Source organism: Sipha flava, unplaced genomic scaffold (assembly GCF_003268045.1).
Source record: "Sipha flava isolate LNK unplaced genomic scaffold, YSA_version1 80_pilon_pilon, whole genome shotgun sequence".
Lineage (NCBI taxonomy): Eukaryota > Metazoa > Arthropoda > Insecta > Hemiptera > Aphididae > Sipha > Sipha flava.
The window spans coordinates 1,315,648-1,336,228 of NW_020273622.1; the positions used below are offsets into that span (position 1 = coordinate 1,315,648).

The 20,581-nt window shown below is 27.1% G+C and overlaps 1 protein-coding gene and 1 long non-coding RNA gene across 2 annotated transcripts; one reads left to right on the forward strand and one right to left on the reverse strand.

Moving 5' to 3' along the window:
- Positions 1-6,709: 6,709 nt before the first annotated feature.
- Positions 6,710-9,532, forward strand: LOC112693128 (vacuolar protein sorting-associated protein 72 homolog). Its single transcript, XM_025568054.1, has 3 exons — positions 6,710-6,952; positions 7,022-7,272; positions 8,860-9,532. The coding sequence occupies exons 2-3, from the start codon at positions 7,025-7,027 to the stop codon at positions 9,527-9,529; spliced, it is 918 nt and encodes a 305-aa protein (XP_025423839.1). The 5' UTR covers positions 6,710-6,952; positions 7,022-7,024; the 3' UTR covers positions 9,530-9,532.
- An 8,764-nt stretch (positions 9,533-18,296) lies between these two features.
- On the reverse strand, positions 18,297-19,651 carry LOC112693076. Its single transcript, XR_003149451.1, has 3 exons — positions 19,047-19,651; positions 18,434-18,664; positions 18,297-18,372 (listed from the first exon to the last, which is right to left on the reverse strand). It is a non-coding gene; the product is annotated as an uncharacterized LOC112693076 (long non-coding RNA).
- Between the last annotated feature and the right edge of the window lie 930 nt (positions 19,652-20,581).

Below are 20,581 nucleotides of genomic sequence, written 5' to 3' on the forward strand. Positions count from 1 at the left end.
CAAATACACGGACCCATGGCCCTAGCTTATAATAAGGCCCAATGGTAATATTTTAAAAATATGTAGAAAGCAAGAGAATTAAACCATTTTGTAATAATAATTACTTATGGAGATTGAAAAATAAATGATTGATTTAGTTTTGTACACATTATCGTACATAAACGTTTTTTTTACAGCCTATTTAATCGGAATTAAAAATAGTTTAGTTACAAATACGGTATGGTTTCACTGCAGAGTTCGGATGCTGGAGAGGGTATTAATTTTACTTACACACGGGCCCAAGTAGTTGCGGCACTGCATATAATTTATGACAAAAATAAAGGAAAAATAAATAGGTACTAATAATTAGCGTATGAAAACTTACACAGAACAAGTAAAACTGGTACGGGGGCCAAATTTTAACCATATAAATTCGTTGATAATTATTTAGAGACGTATTTAAGAAGAGCAAGGGGATCAATGTCCCCTTGCGTTAAGTGTTCAGAGCAGCGCCGGCCCGACGGTTTTCAGTGACCGGTGCACAATTGTTAATAGAAATCTATGTTTTTTCATGTTATTATATAACAAAATATATACTATAACTATATTTCTGACGGTCGTCAACGATAAACAATTTTACAAGTGTATGCACGTACAATACTTCAAAGCAATGCGTAATTATTACTGTCTTAATTTTTGTCAATAACAACCCGTTTCCTGAGAAAATCACACGACCATAATAATACATAATTTGTGAGGCCCCATATAAGCATGGGGCCCGGTGCGATTGCACCACTTGCTACTCTCTAGGGCGGGCACTGGTTCAGAGGGCATCAGATGTTAGAATTTTAAATTTACTCTTACAATATTTCGAGAAACTGTTATTGTATTGAAAACGTCATTTTTCACGTTTCGACCATTTCACCGTCGACTTAACTATTTATACTGAAATTATAACTAATAAGGTGCGACATTTATTGATCTAACCAAGCCAAAAATCATATTAGCAAAAAACGTAACGAGAGTGCATCCGACACGAGAAATATTAGATTGTATATGTAAGTTTTAGATATTTATATAATATTATCATTCGAATAACATGCAAATAATAATCCCAAGCAGTGTAACTTATACTATACTTACCTATTTTATTTCACATAGGTACTACTGCGTGTCTGAGTATTATCGATTCGTTCAAATTGTTACTGCTCATGATCGTATCAGTAGTGCATCTATCGGACGAGTAAGGGTTTCGTGTGATTGTGGGTGGTGAGTACCTATACAGATATACAGTTAAAGCCATGAGAAACTATAATAACTTCTAAGAAAAATATACTAAGTATATACTAACCAGGATACTGCTGTTTACTAGGGAGAAATATGACTGTACACCTACGCGTAGTCAGGTGTTTACTGCGATACTCTTACAAACATTTACAACTGCAATGATAAAAATTATATCGTGTCTTACGTGTGCATTTATTGTTTTCCATACAATTATATTATTAGTAATATGTGTTAAAAACGATTGCTCACAATGATCAATCAATACGTGCAGAAAAAATGGTACAATACTTGAACTTTGCAGTAGCCATGTATGACAAGTAATATTTAGGGTGCTCATCATATACAAATAATAAATTACCCATACAATATACTTAATATGATATATTTTAATAACAAGAAATAACCATTTGAAAAATGATTATTTTCACCTTTTAACGACTGTAAATCGTTATCTTAATAATGTATATTGATTTCCTACCCTTACATAATAATACATAATACTCTCTTCGATATTTATGTAATTCAGTTTTAGTCGATAAATTTATGATTTTTTTATCGTAGAACAAACTGATGTTTTCTACGGTTTCAAGCTGAAAGGATGGCGTATACGACAAAATCTAATCTATATTTTTGATGAATATTTTATACAAGGTAGTTAAGTGTAAGACATAAGTAATTATTGTTAAAGGAAAAACAAGTAGTTCTACAAAAACCTAATAACAAAAAAAACCAATACAATTGTAACTTTTTATAATGTGTTCTAAAACCTATAGAAACAAGTTACAAATCCGAATCAGGTGATTTAAAAGAATTTTTATGTTGCACAAAATTACACGTTTCAAGATTTTTGCATTAAAATGCATGTTTTAAATTTTATTGCATTAAACTACACAAAATCGTATTTTTGTAAAAATATATTTACTTCATAATCCATTGTTACAGGAATTATACATATTATTTGTAATTTGTGTCAATTTATTATAGTCATTTGACTTTTACGCAATATATTAATACGATGTACTGAAGATATCGATGATATAATGTGTTTGATATACGTACATGTATGCTAGCATGACTGACAGCTATCATATGCAGGTACTAATGATTTGCACGGTCCGTTATTTTAAGGACCATACCGGACTCCAAATTTTACCAGGAGACCGAAGTCGGACCGGACCACACTTAAACATTAATCAAAGATCAAAATCGGACCGAACCGACAGCTTCATATTATTTTTAGACCGGACCGGACCAATAATTTAATAACATTTAATGAAGTAGACCGTGGACCGGACTGTCGGCCCGATCTTAAAACATTTTGGATCGTTTATGGACCGGTCCGTAACATCCAGTCTGTATTAGCCCGGGCCGTACCATATGATTCGTTTAGTATTACACTGGACCGGAATACCCGACTTTATAAATAAATATGTACCTAAATGTGTAGGTTTTTTTTTCGTTTTATTTGTTAACATAACAATATCTGTATTTAGATTTTAAGTTCCATGAATGGGACCGGACTGAAAATAATGCATTTGATCTGAGGACTGGATCGAACTATTCTTAAAAAATATTGAACCAAACCTTACCGACGATTCAATAGTTTTCGTATCCGTACTAGACCGGACCATGCAGAGCACTAACAGGTACTAATAGTCCGTCTGTTCCGAAATTCAGCAGATTGGTCAGCCGCTAGAATTTAATGTTCCTTATTTTGAGCGTTTCTTCAATCCGGCGGAGGAGAGGTAACTAAGCTGATTGTTTTATCAGGAATCCGTAATTATCCGGTTGGACCAACAAAAATCCAGATGGATTTGATAAAAACTACGTGCCAAATTCTAATTATATATAATTTATGTGATTTGCAAGACATTTCAGTATTTCACATTTTTATGCTATCAAGTGACGAGCACTGAAGCACTCAACAGTCGACTATGTTATAACATTATTATATTCTGTGGTTATAATGGAAAGTGAAAATATGGAAATTAATAAGAAAAAGAAAAATTAATAATAAAGAAATATAAATATATTTAAATAATAGAGAAAATAATAACAAAAAATGAATTATTATTGTAATATTAAAAATGTTTACCTTGACTGAATTTCTGTTAAGTCTAAAATTACTTTTAAAGCCTGTCATTGTACAAACTCGTAACTAACATGAAGTTAGTAATACAGGCTTTAGTATTTTTAAGTTGATTTAACAATAACATTTTTTTCTTATTTAAACAAGTATTCATTTCTTGAAGATGATTTAAAAAACATATGTAATAAGATATGTTTTGAAGATTCATTTTGATGATTTGATTTACAATTTTCAATTAATATTTTATTAGTTAATTCATGACAATCGACAATCTTGCTTGAATATAATAGCGGTTGATGGTGGTCTACGTATTAACCAACTTGTTACAACGCAATGCCCCAAAAGGTGTTCCTCAACTCCAATCAATGCAATGAAGAATCCGCTAGATTAGTTGATGATTTTCGGAACACATGGATTCTGTAGATCAGTGGTGGCCAAACTTTTTTTTCCTCGGGCCATAAAAAAATGCATTCTAAATTTTTTTTTACGTAAATGCAAAATATTACAGTTATACAAATAAGTGCTGTAATATAGAAGACTTTCGCGGGCCAGATATTAAATGATGGCGGGCCGGAGTTGGCCCGCGGGCCGTAGTTTGGCCACCACTGCTGTAGATAATTAGCGACAGCTGTAACCAATTTATACCCGTGTGACTAAACGTAAACCAAATATTTTACATTACTACGTATAATATAATTTAAAATACCGAAATTAGATGGTAAAATTAAATTTTAAAATATCAAACGAGTATAATCAAATAAGTAAAAGATGAACCCAACCAAATTGAGAAACGAAAAAGGACAAATAATTAGTGAAAAATTGAAATCCGTATTTGATAAAAATCCTAGTTACAGTATTTTAAAATAATGCAAACAATGCTTCTTTAAAATTAAAATGATGTAAATTAAAAAATAGATCCTTCTATAATAAGTTGCTTCAAACAATGTCCAACAAGTGTCAAGGTGGAACGCTTGTTTTCAAAACCAAAACACATATTAACTGACAGAAAAAAACATGATGCACTTAACAAAACATTTTATAATAATACATTTTGTAAATCAGATTTCATTTTATATTGTATATAAACCTACTACACATGCAATGATATACAAAAATAAATAAAAATTCAACTCTGAAAAAATCTTTATTTTACATTTATATGTAATTTTTAAGACATTTTATTACAAACATAACATTTAAACAATTTATTCTGGTACGTGTTTGCACATTTCAGAATTTCGATTGCACGTTTTTCAGATTTAGCTGCACAGAAATCTAATTTTTACTTATAACTATGTTTCGGAAATTATTTTACTAAAAAACATTAAAATGAATTGCATTATTGCAGTAAAAATAACCGAATTGGATTATTTTTCTAAAAATACCCAAAGTTAAAAATTGCCAAATACTTTTTTATTTACCAAAATAACTATTTAAAAAAAAATAATCGTACAATTTTTTTATATTAAGTCTTCCATATAACAAATGCCAGTTCTTTTATAAAATATTTCATAATAAAAATTCTTATTATTACTGAAGTAGTGATTTTAGTCTGTTCCTCCAGGAACCTACAAACAAAATTATCAACATTTAAAAACCTTTTATTTGAACAATTTTTATTTTATTTTTTCATGCACATGCCTACCTTAAATATGATTGCGCTGAACGATAATTGATTTCTTTGAATTATCAATTAAGATTTGAAGACATCAAAGACAATCGTGCATAGTCTTATCAAATGATATTTACACCATTATCATCACAATCAACAAAGCCTCAAATGAACATAAATTATTATTTTTTATTATTATATTATTATGTCATATATTAATATTTGACAGACACCGATCATTGTTTTACTTCTTCCGTATAAAAAATAATTAAACCATGTGAATAATACTTAAAAATATCTAAAATTAAATTATAAATGAAGAAAAACAACAAAATTGCAACCAAATCGAAAAAATTTCAAAAATTGTATAAAGTTGCACTAAAAGTTTTTAGATTTTAATTCGTACTTGCAGGAAAACCGAATTATAGCCTACTTAGTAATAAATCTGAACAATCATAAAAATATTGTAAATGCAACAACTTCCAAGGTATACTTATATTAATGGTGAGCTCCGCTGTACATTTTTATGTAAATAATAACTTCTATGGCGTGAGATAAAATAACAATCCCTAAAAGTCCTATATTAAATATTATGTTTGTCGTTAGAATGTTTGTTTAGAATTTGTATTTTGCTTATCAGTATATCGTAAGTAATACATTCCTAATTTTTAAAAAAAATACAGAAATATTCAACTATCATAGTATATAAATTGTATTTATTTTTTATTTTTAGATATAAAAATATATCACCATTGATACCGTTATAACGTATGTTTATAATATTTAATTTTATGACATTATTGCATTTTCGATTATAATAATTGTTCGAGTATAGTTTATTCTGTACTCACCATACGTATTTAGTTTATATGTCTTCATTTACCTTGATTTGATCACATTGTATACGGTTTTTTGGACTCACCGTATTTATACTACGTCCCACGTGCATTTTCATAGTATAGGTATAGCTACTTTTCTCGACAACCATGGTTCGACCAACAAGAAAACGGCGTAGTAATGAAAACGCTAACGCAGTCGTAAGAAAATCGTGGACACCAGTCGAAAAACTTGAAAACGTTTTAAAAGAATACGAAATAATCAAAGAAGATATCACGCAACTTCCGGATAACGGAGTCGATACGACTAAAAATGATATTCATATTACTATTGATAAAATTATCTGTCTCGCGGAACAGTGGCAACAGAAATTAATTGAGAACATGATAGAAATCATAGAAGTCGACTGCAATGCGTTTTTGAGTAATTTAAAAAAATACATAACATTTATAATTAATTTTTTTTTAACAGTATTTCACAAAAACCTAGACTAGAGTTTCAAATAGTAGCAGTATTATATTACAATTGTAATGTTCAAACGATTGAATCACTTTCAAAACTTAAATTAATCAATTTTCATTCGTATAAACAACAATATTTTTTTATATGTTTAAGGCGGTGATGATGTGGAACCGTCAACTTCAATCAACATAGGAATCAAGAGAAAATCACTTAAATAAGACGAACTCAATATAGTACCGAATAAATATTAAGAGATAAATTAAACTTTTTCAGAATTATCAATAAATTATTAACAGATCCATAAAGCCATTAGAGGTGTGAATTATATATTTTTATATTTGAAATTATTGACCTATCGTTGATAACCAATGATAATAGTTTTTAAAATAGTTCGCTTACAACTTCATTCCAATAATGTAACAACTGATAACAGTTTAGCTGATAGTAAGTAATAATTGTTATGAAGTAACAATATGTAAATCGTACTCTTTCTACTCTTCGTAGTAAAATTTTTGTTTAGAATTATAATTGGTAAATAGTTTGTAATCAATCGTGTAACATTCTTCATCCGTCCTACTGGATAAATTAACTATTTCCAGTTAAGTCAACAACTATGGTTTTCATAATCCATTTTAAATTCGGACTGTAATATTGTTCACAACACTCGGAAGTTTGAGTTGAACATCGTACGTACTTACATTCAACAGTCTTATATGGTCAGCGCTTATATTTGTTTGATAATCCAATTGTTTTAGACCATGGCTGCTACTAGGGAACGTCGTACAAATGCTGGTAACAAATTGGCACGTTTATTAGACGAAGAAGAAGAAGATGACTTTTATAAAACTACATATGGTGGTTTTAATGAAGAAGATGAAGATAACGATTTTCATTTTGTTGATGAAGAAGCACCTGATGAAGTTGATTCAGATTTTAGCATTGACGAAAACGATGAAGTCATATCTGATGTTGAAGATGAAGATAAACCTCAGAAAAAATTTAATAGGTGCATTATTATTTCATATAGATAAATAATGTAGAAAAATTAATTTTGTATTTGATAAACAAATTGATAATTTTTTTGTATTAGGTGTACAATAAGTTTGGTCAAAAGCTGAAACCAAATAATATTGTTTTGTATAAGAGAATAATTTTTGTAGGAATCACTATTTAAATTTAAATGTTGATATATATTATTTCATTTACCTATTTAATTAGTAATTTCACTTGAACTTCTATAAACATTAATCATTAAAATTAAAAAGAATATTGTATAATGAAAAATCCTAAAAGAATAGAATATAAAATTTAAATAGTAACTTCATTTTCTGCTTTTATGTTTATCAATTTAATTTTTAATGCTGAATTCTGTATTCAATAAAATATTGCCATACCTATGTCATATTGTAGATATAATATTAATACATTAGGTATAATTGTTGAATTATAATTTCTATTAAGATAAAATCATTTAAAATAATAAAAATAAAATAAGATACAAATTATAAAATTAAACAGTAGTAAAATATATAATAAATCACAAAATACAAAGAACAAAATAGTACTAATGATAATAAAGTATTAACAAAGAAAATTTTTATTTTCTTTATACTATATACACCAGCTTTTAATTACTAAGCACATAAGTGTTAAATAACTTTTAATCTTGTGTATTATTAGATATAATATAGTATTATTAGATATAATATACAATAAACTCTACTTTATTGGAACACATTAGACTGTTATTTAGCATGTTACTTTGTCCTAATAGTACAAAATTACAAAAAAAGAAATATATAATTATATTGATGGTTAATTTATAATTTATTAATAATTCAGAAGATTTTTTTTTGTTTTTTTAATAAATTTAATAATAAATAAGTAATATGTATATATATAATTAAATAAAATTAAAACATAATAAAATAAATAATAATTATACGAAAAGAAAAAGGTTGAAAAGTGATAAATTATTCAGTTTATTAATTTTCACTGATTGATTATAAATATAGTCTAAACAGACATCCTAACACACTTACGGACCCTAATGCTGCCATCAACAACATTGCTGTAGTATATTTTTTACTTCATATAACTTACAACACTAACTGAATAGCTTCCCTAATTTCCAAGACATTGGGATGAACAGCAATTATCACATAAGCCTGATAAGCAATGTTCAAAAATAAACCGAGGGCTGTATGTGTTCTCACTTAGCAAGACTTTAGATGTACCTTCTTCTTCTACTGACATTTATTACTTTTAAAGAGTTTTCTTCTTTATATGTACCATATACATAATTTATCTGTACATTTTATTATGAAGTAGAAAATAGATGATTCAAAATGAAATTATTAATTTTAAAATAATGTTTGAAAAACTTAGTTTTTTTTTAAATTTTAATAAGAATTTTAATTAATTGTAAATATTTATTAAGCCTTATCAATGTTTCTTTTTTTAATTTAAAGCTTTCGTAATAGTTTTATTAAAAATATATATATTTGGATGAATAATATTTCATTAATGCATTATATTATTTATAATTGTATTTATAATTATACAGCTTAATGTATACTTGATCTTATTATAGGTATCAAGAACCCAAAACACCAAAACCAATTGAACCAAAAGAAGCCCCTAAAAGAAAACGTTCAAGAACAGAAAAAGTTGTTGCTGAGACATCATATGAACGAAAATCAATCCGCCAATCAACAGCAGTCAAATCTCAGGAAACAATAGAACGTATCAAAGAACGTGATAGTAATATTAAACGAATTAAGCCAAAACCTCCAGAAGAAATGCCTTCTCAGCAAGAACTACTAGAAGAAGCGAAACTAACAGAAGAAGAGAATTTAAAGTCATTAGAAAAATTTGAAAAATTAGAGTTAGCTCGGAAACAAACTAGAGCAAAACCCCGTGTGTCATTTCTGACGTCAGTTAAATTTTGTAGTACATCATGTCCACTTTTTAATGATTATGATTGTGTAAACGTTGAGATAGATGATCAAGATGAAAAACGTAAGAGAGGTCAGTATTTTGAGCGAACTACTATCACTGTGAATGAACCTCATGAGTTTGAACGAATGTTCCCCAAGAAAGTAGCAAAACAGCCCAGGTTACCCAGACGTTGTGTATTTACTGAAGAATTTGCTCGGTACAGGGATCCATTGACAGGTCACCCATATAAAAATCAAAAAATTTTTTCAATATTGAGATCTGTGTACTCTATGCATTTAGATGAAGCCTTTAGTAAAAAATAAAATGACATTCAAAACAATTTAAGAAATATTTTAAGTAGGTATTAGTATTACTAACAACTGTTTAAACAATAATTTTTTTTTTTACTCAATAATTGATGTAAAAAATATATTTATTTGTTCAATTCATTATGATAAATGTATTCATGATACATAATAAGTATTTTTGTAGCAAGAAAACTTTAAAAAAATTAATTTTTGTACATATTTATTTATGAAAAATAAACATTTTTATAATTTTCTGTAACAATAAATTAAGTTCCTGATTTGTATCCTGACTATAAATTAATGTGTGACCATAGCCATATCTAAATAATATTTTAACATAAGCAAAATTTAAATTATCTGGTCATCAATTTCTCAACATTTTTTCCCCTATTATTTAAATTTTATTGATTCACCTAATTATTTTTATAATTTTTTTTAAAACTAAAATCGCAATTATTTAGTTTTAATTAATATCAATATGATATTAATTATAGTTATGTATGTAATTCAGAGGTGGAAATATGTAAAATATTTAAATTTATAATTGTAATGCTATTTTTAGTATAATGGTTGTATATTGTACCACTTATATTTTTGTATTTGATTGGTAGTGAAAAATCCAATGTAACGAACACCTAACATATTATTAATGATAGTAATAAATACCTGAAAATATAATCATTTTGATGTATTATACTATCCATCACATTATGTTAAATATCACACAAACCACAACACAATCCAAACATGACAATGTTGGATTATTCAAACTAACAGAATGAAAATAATCTAGATTAATTATTGTGACAGACAAAGGCAATATAGAGATTAGAGTTATGAAGTAAGAAATATTATAGCGTATTACTGATTATGATAACATGGTTGAATGTTAAGCCAAAGGTTCTCGATGTAACTGTGATTACATTGAATTTTCGATCACTCATTAAGTCATAAATCAACAATATAGTTAGGTATTTTTTCAAACAGTTATAGGTGGACCTTTATTGGCCATCTCTAATGGACGCAGGAAATATTATATTCACAAAGCGCCTTCTATATTATTATTTTTACTTCAAAAGAAAAATGGGTGTCCACCCTCAATTTTTTTTATTAAAAAACTACCGCCCGAAGAAGTTAAACATAAATCATGATTTATTCTACGAATTTTTATAAAATATTAATCGAAATAATACGTTTCGTAATAAAAAGGCTAAGAAAATAAATTGTTGGTATACTTACTTTTAAAATTGAATCTTATTTACATTTTATATAAATACATAAACGGTATCTAACAGTTTTCTTAAACACTTGAAAAAGTACTTAAAATTATATTTTATTATGTGAGTGGAGTATACGTTGCATTTCTTTGCTATTTGCTGAACACAGAGCATTTATGATTTATTGATCAAATTATCACTATCAACCTTGATTCACTATGTCTCGTTCACACTGCATTCAAAATAATAATTCTTAATTGTATTGTACAATAATGGACCTCAATCGTGCTTTTAACAATTTTAGTTTCGAAAATTACCTTTTACACGTCACTTGTGTCATAGGCAGAGTCAGTAAATATTTGTACACTTTGTACTATTCCGCGTCTTGTAAGGAATACATGTTACAATCGGTGATTATACGCAATACGCATGATAGACATGCGTTACACCATTTTACTTTACTACACTATAATCGTACTCATTAGCCCATTCATCGTCATCAACAGTACCGATTCCATCTAAATACGCACTCTGTAAACCAACTTTTTAAATTTAAGGCCAAAATGCAAAATAAATAATTTCTTCTTTAAGCTTTGGCTGATCGATAGAGAAATGTAAAGTTGTATATCTATCTCAGCGTAGCCATTATTAAACTAATAAATTGCAATGGTTAAGGTAATTGAGGTAACATTTTTAATAATCTGGGTAATTGGTATATCGCTCAACTGCTTAGTGTTAAAACTTTAATGAGACAATGAATAAATCTTGCACCCCTAGAACTTAGAAATACAATTCCGTTCTGTGATACTCTTCTAGAAATCTCTAATTATCTTCTAATTCATAATTGAATTTCGATTCAATCCTGTCCTAATCCTTTACCAACAATGTTCACATAACAATTTATTATATTATTATTGGATCGTTCTTAAACTGTTACTTCATATTTGTACGTAAAAGAGGTTACATAGTGATTAAGGTAATCGTATAACAAACATTTTTCAAAAAAATACAAATTATAACTAACCAACAATTAGCATGTTAAAAATCAATTTTCTTGAACCGAGTCACTTTTGTTTCACAATATGAAATACAAATTAAATGAATAGGTAGCAATTTCTCTGTTTAGAAGATGAGTTACATATCTAATATTGGTAGCAAGTAGGAGAATATATAGGAATATGACTTAATGTATTTATTCTATTATATGAAGAACAAGCAAAAGCTAAATTTTGTGGTTCAATTACTATTTTTAAAATTATTTTTCTCGTATAAATTCAAAAATTGTCTGTACTTATTACATTTTATACACAAAATTATAATGTCCAATAGGTTAAAATAAATAAAAAATAAAATGTACTTAGATTATATTTTATAATTTTAAATGATAAATTAATTTTTAATACTTAAGTCCATGTTATCAATTTGGAGAAATTCGTTAAACAGTATATACAATTTCTCATTTACAATGAATAACTTTTCATGGTTTCTATCATTACGAATTTTGAAACAGATTTAACGAAATTAATATTTGTTCTTTTTAGATTACCTATTTATTTGTAAAAAAAAAAAAAAAAAAAATGATCAAGGGGTTATTACAATTGTTTTTTTAATTTCCGTTCCTTTTTTTTATTTAATAAAAACTGTTGTTTACTTTATGAGAATATTTTCGATGAATGCGTGGTTTTCGTAATATTTCATTATGTCACCGTTAATGAAATAGGAACGTATCAATATTATCTTGTCACATAAAAGATTTAATTTATTCTGTAGTATAACTTTTTTATGTTATTGTTTTACAAAATAGTTATTTACTAGTAGGTTGCGAAGGCTTTTTCATTTATTGTTATCATTTTAGTTTTGAATCTAATAATTTAGATTTCAAGCATGACAAGTAATGTAGGTATTAATTTTATAATGTTTTTTTTTTCTAAACATTATCGTGTATAGTAGGTATATTTGCTCTGAAAGTTTCATGCAGTATCTATTTAGACCGGAAATTGGACACAGATGATACTTTAGGAAGGCAATTTCCGACTATTTCAGTATTTTGCGAATAAAAAACTGGAAAAAACTGTTTTTAATGTTGTCCCGTATGAGTATGAGTATACATTATTTCTTTATTTTCTTAGTAAGCATATATTAATCATAATAATTCTGAATTCATATATATTTATGATTCGTGTATTTCTTTGTTTCTTAGACTCTATGCTTTTATTATTGTTTTTATTTATACATAAAATACGTTTATGGTTATACATTTATAATATAAATATGTAAACATGTAGGTATCTACATAAAATATTATTACCATCACATTGATTTACGTATCTTGAATTATATTGATTATTTATATTATTTATTCGAATAATTGTCGTTTTGAATTAGTGTTCGTGTAAAATAATATTTAACGAAGGTACTACTATCGTCTTCATTTGAACTGTAAATTCATAATTTTATTTACATTTCATTTTATCGAATTAAAATGTCTCGATTCATTACGGTGATACTACGAATACTACTCGTATAAGCAACCCACACAATTAACCACACTATTAACCGTTTAAACTGTAAGTGTGACCCTCTTAACAATTATTTTAGATAAAGTAAGAAGTAAGTTTCAATACATATGCTTGAAATATTATAATTATATTAAAAGCTTTTTAAACGCTTGCATTACGTAGTATATTTAAGTGATAGTTTTATTAGACAACTAGTTGAATTACCAAACTTCGCACGGAACAGTCGTGCCCGAGGTAAAAATGATACGTAAAAACCTCAAAGTGTTAAACTTCGTTTTATTTAGAACATTATGTATTTTCGTACTTTTTAACACTTCAATGTTGAAAAAATGTACGAGTGTATGCTCATATAAATGATTAATTAGATATAAATGATGACTTAAAAATCTACGAGTATTTGCCGGTGTCTTCAATTTCTGCTACTAAAAAAAAACTTATATGCATATGTTTTTGGATATAAAATAGGCTTTTTAAAAATATCTTCTTCTGATATTACTAACCATATTGTTCTTAAACACTTAGCTACCCGTCTTAAATACAATGATATAGTGTTTATGTAGGTATATAAGGTATTAAATATTATGATAAATTGTCCAGAATTGTTATCATTATTTGGTTTTAAACTCTCTACTTTTAATACTAGAAACATATTAAGTTTATATTATAAGATTTATACTACTATAGTAGTTTGATCATTGAAATAAATGTTAAGGTAAGCGCAAAGAGTATAAGTAATTTTTCGCACTGTTCCAGAATTATTATTTCGTTCAATTGAATTAAAATTATATATTTGTTAAAAGTACATTTTTTTTTTTGTAAGAATTTCATCGCATATTATTAATAAATTAATTAATTGCAGAAAAGTGATAATTATTGTCTACAGTAAATATTAATAGGATGAGTTAAAGATTGACGAATTTAGCTCAAAGATGTTTCAATAAAAAAGAAACACACCACAATTAACAGTATATTACCAACTTCTTATAAGAACTTATACATAACTTATAAGGTATTTTTTTTTTCGTGTACCGATAAACTTATAATATTTAATTTGAAGTAATTTTTAATTTAAAGTGTTTGTACACATTTAATAATTATGTGTCCACACATAGCATTTGGCAATCATAATGATCAAAACAATTATTTATTATTATTATTTATTTATTTATGATTAGAATTCAAGTATTTAAAATAGAAACTTTATACATCATTGAATTTATATTTGATTTTTCGTGTGGAACCTATATGAAACATGTTATGAGAATTTATTAACATTTGAAAACAAATATTTAAAAATTATGAAAATTTAAAATTACATAAATGTCTAATACTCAATAAAAATGTATGGCTAATGAATATTGAACATTTATCAAATATATTAATTTTTTTTTTTTAATATTTATTAAATATTAAATAAATATATCTACGTTACGTGGACTACCAATGGAATGTTGTATGTAATAGTAAAATTATAGTGGAATAAAAAAGCCCTTGATTTTTAATGTTCTATCAATATCTATAACACTTTAAAGCTATACAATAAAACATTTTTTATCAAAATATGTATTTGTTTATTTATTTATTTTTGATTGGAAGGGCCCTCCTCTTTGGGAGGAAGGGAGATATTGGCTTTAAAATGATTTTTTCTATTTAACAATTTTAACAATTTTCTAAATATATTATTATAGATTATACATATTCATTAACTTGTGGATCGAACAATTATTTATTTAGTTAAGTTATAGGAATACATTCATGTTCCATTTATTAGTTTCTACTGTACTATGAGGTTTTGTTGTTTTACTTCGTTTTGAACCTTCACACGTGATCACATTATTTTAGTATATTTTATTAGGTACTATTTTCCTAAATGTTAATTTTATTTATATGTAAATTTTAAATGTCATTTGTATGTTATATATTTTATATTATATTATTATCCTCAATAGTTTTATTGGGTATCTACGAATTAATATAAATCCAGTGTTTGGTTGTAGTCTTACAGATATGTGGATCAATTTTGGTAACTAATGATGTTTTTCGAGCAGTCGTTGTGGCACCTGTCGATTTGCACGACAAGCACGTAATTGTGTGTATATATAGTGCGTACGTGAAGAAAATTTCGAATTAAATTTAGTCATAGTTTATTAAAAATATGTTTTCAGTCTATCTTAGAATCAAAGATTTCATATTACTCTCAAATTGGGAAGAAAACTCATTTATACAGGTGCCTGATTTTAGAAAGCATTAATAATTGTGTGACAATTGGTGCCTACACCCCTCCTGTAATTTAAATAAATGTGTAATAATATATATTTACGGCGATTATCGAGGAGAATAAACGACTTGAACGAATTCTGATTTTCAAGCACGCACAAATAATTTTCACTCGGCGTCTCTACTGCTGATTATCATGTAATTAAATTTGATGTAAGTGCCCATAACACTAAAATCGCCTGTCCATCAACATTGATTGATCATGCTTTATTATTTTATTTGTAAAATCTGATCTGAATTCAATATTAATGTAATGACTACCTGACACTAGAGCTCTGCACGGTCCGTTTTTTTTAAATACCGGACAGACTGATACATTTTAATTAAGACCAAGATCAGACCGGATCGATCAAATAAAAGATGAAACCAAACTAGACCAGATCGTATCATTTAAAATGTACTAGAAAATATCGAGACCAGACCGATATTTAAAAATAAGACCGAACGTTAAAAAATGATCATAAATGAGACTGTACTTTACTTGAATATATATTTTGTATAAGACCGATCTAGAACAGATTTTTAAATTAGACAATACATTAAAATAGATTAGAAAATATTTGTTTGACTAAATAATAATGCATATAAACCATAGACTGTTATAAAATACAATTAAAATAATTGAAATAAAATAATAATTTTTTAAAGATAAAACTGCAATAAGATTTAAAATATAACCTATAATAATAGATTATTGGCTCAAAGGGACAGTGAGACAAAGGTCAGAACCCCTTAGTTTTAATGAATTGAACATAAAAATTAAATTTTTGATCAAATTTTGAATAACCCAATTTTAAAATCGACAAATTTAACTCATGACATAAAAAGTAAAATGTTCAAAATAAATTATAAAACCATATAATTATCGAACCGTCCACAATGTATATTGTATACATTTGGAAATAATACAGATGTTAGACAAGACAATTCACAATCATTCACACGAATTCTATTTCTGTATTGTTCAAAATTAAGACCATTATTATTTCATTAAACTGAAGGCGGATAGACCAGACTGGACTGTTTTTTTTTTTTTAGACAAGGGGACCGAACTGGATTGGACCATATTAAATTAAATAATAAAAATACCGAAAAAGACTGGACCATGATCCGGTTCGGACCGGTCTTGACCAGACCGTACAGAGCTCGGGAGTAACCGAATTGGTTCCCATTTAGCCGAATTGGTTCCCGTTTGAAAAAGGTATTTTATTAGGTATAGCCGAATTGGTTCCCGTTTAAAAAAGGCATTTTATTAGGTATAACTGAATTGGTTCCCGTTTGTGTACAGATAAAATAAGAACAATTATAATATTTAAAATAATTTACTTACAATATTAAAAATTAAAATCTAACGGACCAGTGCATAAAGAGCAAAAAACAAAATTTTAAAAACTATATTTATGACATAATAATAGTCACAATTATTATATCTATAAGATAGAGTATAGAAATATAGAAGACTATAGATTACTAGAGACTAGCAAATTATAAGCAAATAGGAAAGAAATAACAAATACTTGGAAAATTGTATGACAGATTACATTAATGAGAAAATTACGAGAATTGAATATTTAAAGAAAGTTAGCTTCAAATTTGCAAATCAGTGGTTTTAAATTGTATTTATTATATTTTATTATTTGTATTTCGTATACCTAAGTGATGACTAGTTGACTTCCAAATCAACGATTTAAAATTGTATATATTTTATCATTTTTTTTTTAACACACATTAACGCACATTATTAATCAAACCTACTTTTAAGTTGGCAGTCCTAAGCCTATAAAATTAAGAAGGAAAATGTGCGTAATTAAACGGGAATCAATTTGGCTATACCTAATAAAATACCTTTTTCAAACGGAAACCAATTCGGCTATACCTAATAAAATAACTTTTTCAGGCGGGAACCAATTCGGTGCGTGGGTTTGGAGCTCGGGAACCAATTCGGTACCAGCCCAGAGTTCTACCTGGCACCTGTTTACTACTTTAAAGTATAAAGTAAATAATGATTGTGATTATTATTTATAATTTGCTACCATAAGTAAACCTACATTATTAGTTGGTCTCTATGTTTGCTTTTTCTAAAAATTCTATAGACATAACAATTAATTTTCTTACTATCAAATTAAAAACACCGCTAAAGAAGACACTTGGGTGTATATATTATATGTATTAATAGTATTTTTTTCCCCAATGATTTTGAGTACTAGATCGATTTTTTTTTTTTTTATTAAAAATTACGACTTTTAGGTCTTTTGTATATTCATTTGTCTGTTGACAGATGTTCGCAGTTCGTTTTTTTCTGAAAACAAAATAGGATGTATATATTTTCGAAAAATATTGATTTGGGCGAATGGTATTGTTTCAATTATTTCTTAAATCAGTATTCTGAATTTTTGTTTATATTCGTCAATTGACGATCATAAGACTTTTAATTAAAATTGTTTTTAAGTGTAGGGTGAATCCTTTTGACAATTTTACATTATGCGTTGATAACTACAGTACAGAATTATAAAGTTTTTTGTGTAAATAAAAAGATTTTAATGTGATAGTTATTACTAGGGAACGGATTTAAATACTCTAAAAAACAGGAAAAATGCCTTAAAAAATACGATTTAATGCCTTAAAAAAATGCTTTAACATCAAAAATGCACTAAAAAAATGCCCTGAAAAACTTTAAAAATGGGTTTATATTCAATAAAAACAAAATTTTGAATTTAAAACTTATAAAAAAAACACATAATTATGAAAAATCTAATAAAAAATAAAAAAATATTTAAATACAATACAACCTTAATTAATTAACTTTCAATTATCTTGATATTTATCATTCTATCTTCTTTTTACCCTAAAAAATAAAAAAATTAATAGGTATACCATTTAGATAGGTATATTCTTTATACTTTTACCTTTTGTTTCATAGCATTGTACTCGTATAATCAGGTGCTGCTTAATATTGTCAAACAGAAATCTTCGACGGTTATCGGCCAGTATTGTTTTGTATCTCGAAAAACTTCGTTCACGTCAACTGACGTCATAGGTGCAAACTTCATATGAGCCATATCATCAGCAGTTAGTTTTTCAGATATTGTACTATTTCGAGATGTTGCTTTTCCTTCCAAAATATTTGAAATTTGTGTCTATACGTGTCAACAATAATTTCGTAATTTCGTAACATAATACATATTTAGGTATTTTAATTTTTTTTAGAAAAAATGTTGAAAAAATGACTTAAAAACCACAAAATGCACTAAAAATTTCAAAAAATGCTCTAAAAATGCATTAAAATCTTAAAAATACAAAAAAATGCAAAAAAAATGCAAAATAAAAGTTACATTTTTTAATTCTTTGATGTATGAAATGAACAGTTTGCTTGGAAACCAATGTTTTCGGACATTCAGAAAAAAAATGCAATTTGCATTCAAATCCGTTCCTTAGTTATTACATTTAAAAATAGGTTTTAAGTACTGTCCAGTCTAAAAATATACGAACGGAATTAGTATGTATAAAAAACATTAATACTTAGATTTTGCGATTTTTTCTTCTTTTGTCAAGTTATTCAGAGTTGTGAAATTGTCTTTCTAAAATGCAATCAACTGAATTTAACAATGATGATTTTTTCTTGGCCTGTTTTGAATCGTGGATTGGACCTTTCAAGTACTTACAAGCGGATCGAATTCGGGGAGGAGGATTTTTAGAACGTCTCTTTGGTATGATAGTTGATAACATGCAAGTGTACGGAGTATGACGAAGGTATCTAATCAGAAAATAATAATTCGTAAATAAAATATTAATGTATTTTCAATTAAGTAATTATTGATTACATTTAATAACAGTATTCGATTAAAATAAATATTTAATGCAAGTAGCCGGACGATCGTTCAACGACAACGAAAAGATGACCGATTTCAATTACTTATTATAAATAATATAATCGTGTTACAAGTAAAAAGTAGATTTGGTCAAATTTTCATTTCTTTGAAAATTCGGCAAATGAACAAAACGAATTACATTTTTATCCGTTGCACTGAACCGTCCGGACTCTGTTGGATGATAATAATAATAATAATAATAATAATAATAATAATAATAATAATAATAATAATAATACAAATACAAATAATAATAAATCCCATGTACCTTTGATTTACATAAAATACAATTGACATAAAAAAACAGATGAATTTAAATAATTGAATAATTACGTACAAAAAAAATCTATTAATCAGCATAATGGTAATTATAAATGAATAATATTTGTTTTGTCACATAGTTATGTACCTAACTTATTTTTGTAACAGAGTTTCAATAACATACCTAAATAATAATAATAATGTATGATACTTAGTATTCGATTACATACCAAAATAAACATTTGAGTTACATTTAAAAAATAGGTACATATATAAATGTATATAATTATATGATAATGATAATAATAATAATAATAATAATGAAAATAAATGATACTTCTGCAAAAACTATAAAACTATACATATTTTTGTGTGTATGTGTATAAGATTGCTAAAATACTTTAGTGGTAAAAAAACTTACGTAAGAGTAATATAAATATGAACGTATAACAATGAATCGACAAATTATGGTTTTAATTTTTAACCAAACAAAAAAAAAAACCAATATTTTCTTGGAAAAGAAAAAAAAACGGGTGATTTGAATAACGCGTGAGCGAGTGTACGACTTGAGGCGATACCTATTCCCTTCCAGAAGCACCTTCACAAGGGCCATTTAACCTCTTCCTAGCCATCATTCTGTCGACTGTCCATGTACGTTTATCGATAAAACTAGCCTTTCTTAGAAGAACCAACGGGTTTGATCAGTTCTTGTTCGTTTGCTTCCCCGGAACACAATTACATATACTCCATAATATTCAGTGACGCGGGAATGTTAACCATTTCTGAAAGCGAGCACAAGGGAACTATCGATTTGTTCGGGCGTGTAAATGTTTCAGGATCAACGTGAGTTTACGAAGAATAACAATTAACGCGAGATTTCGTACAGTTCCGTACGTATATAGAAACAGGAGGGTTTTCAATTTC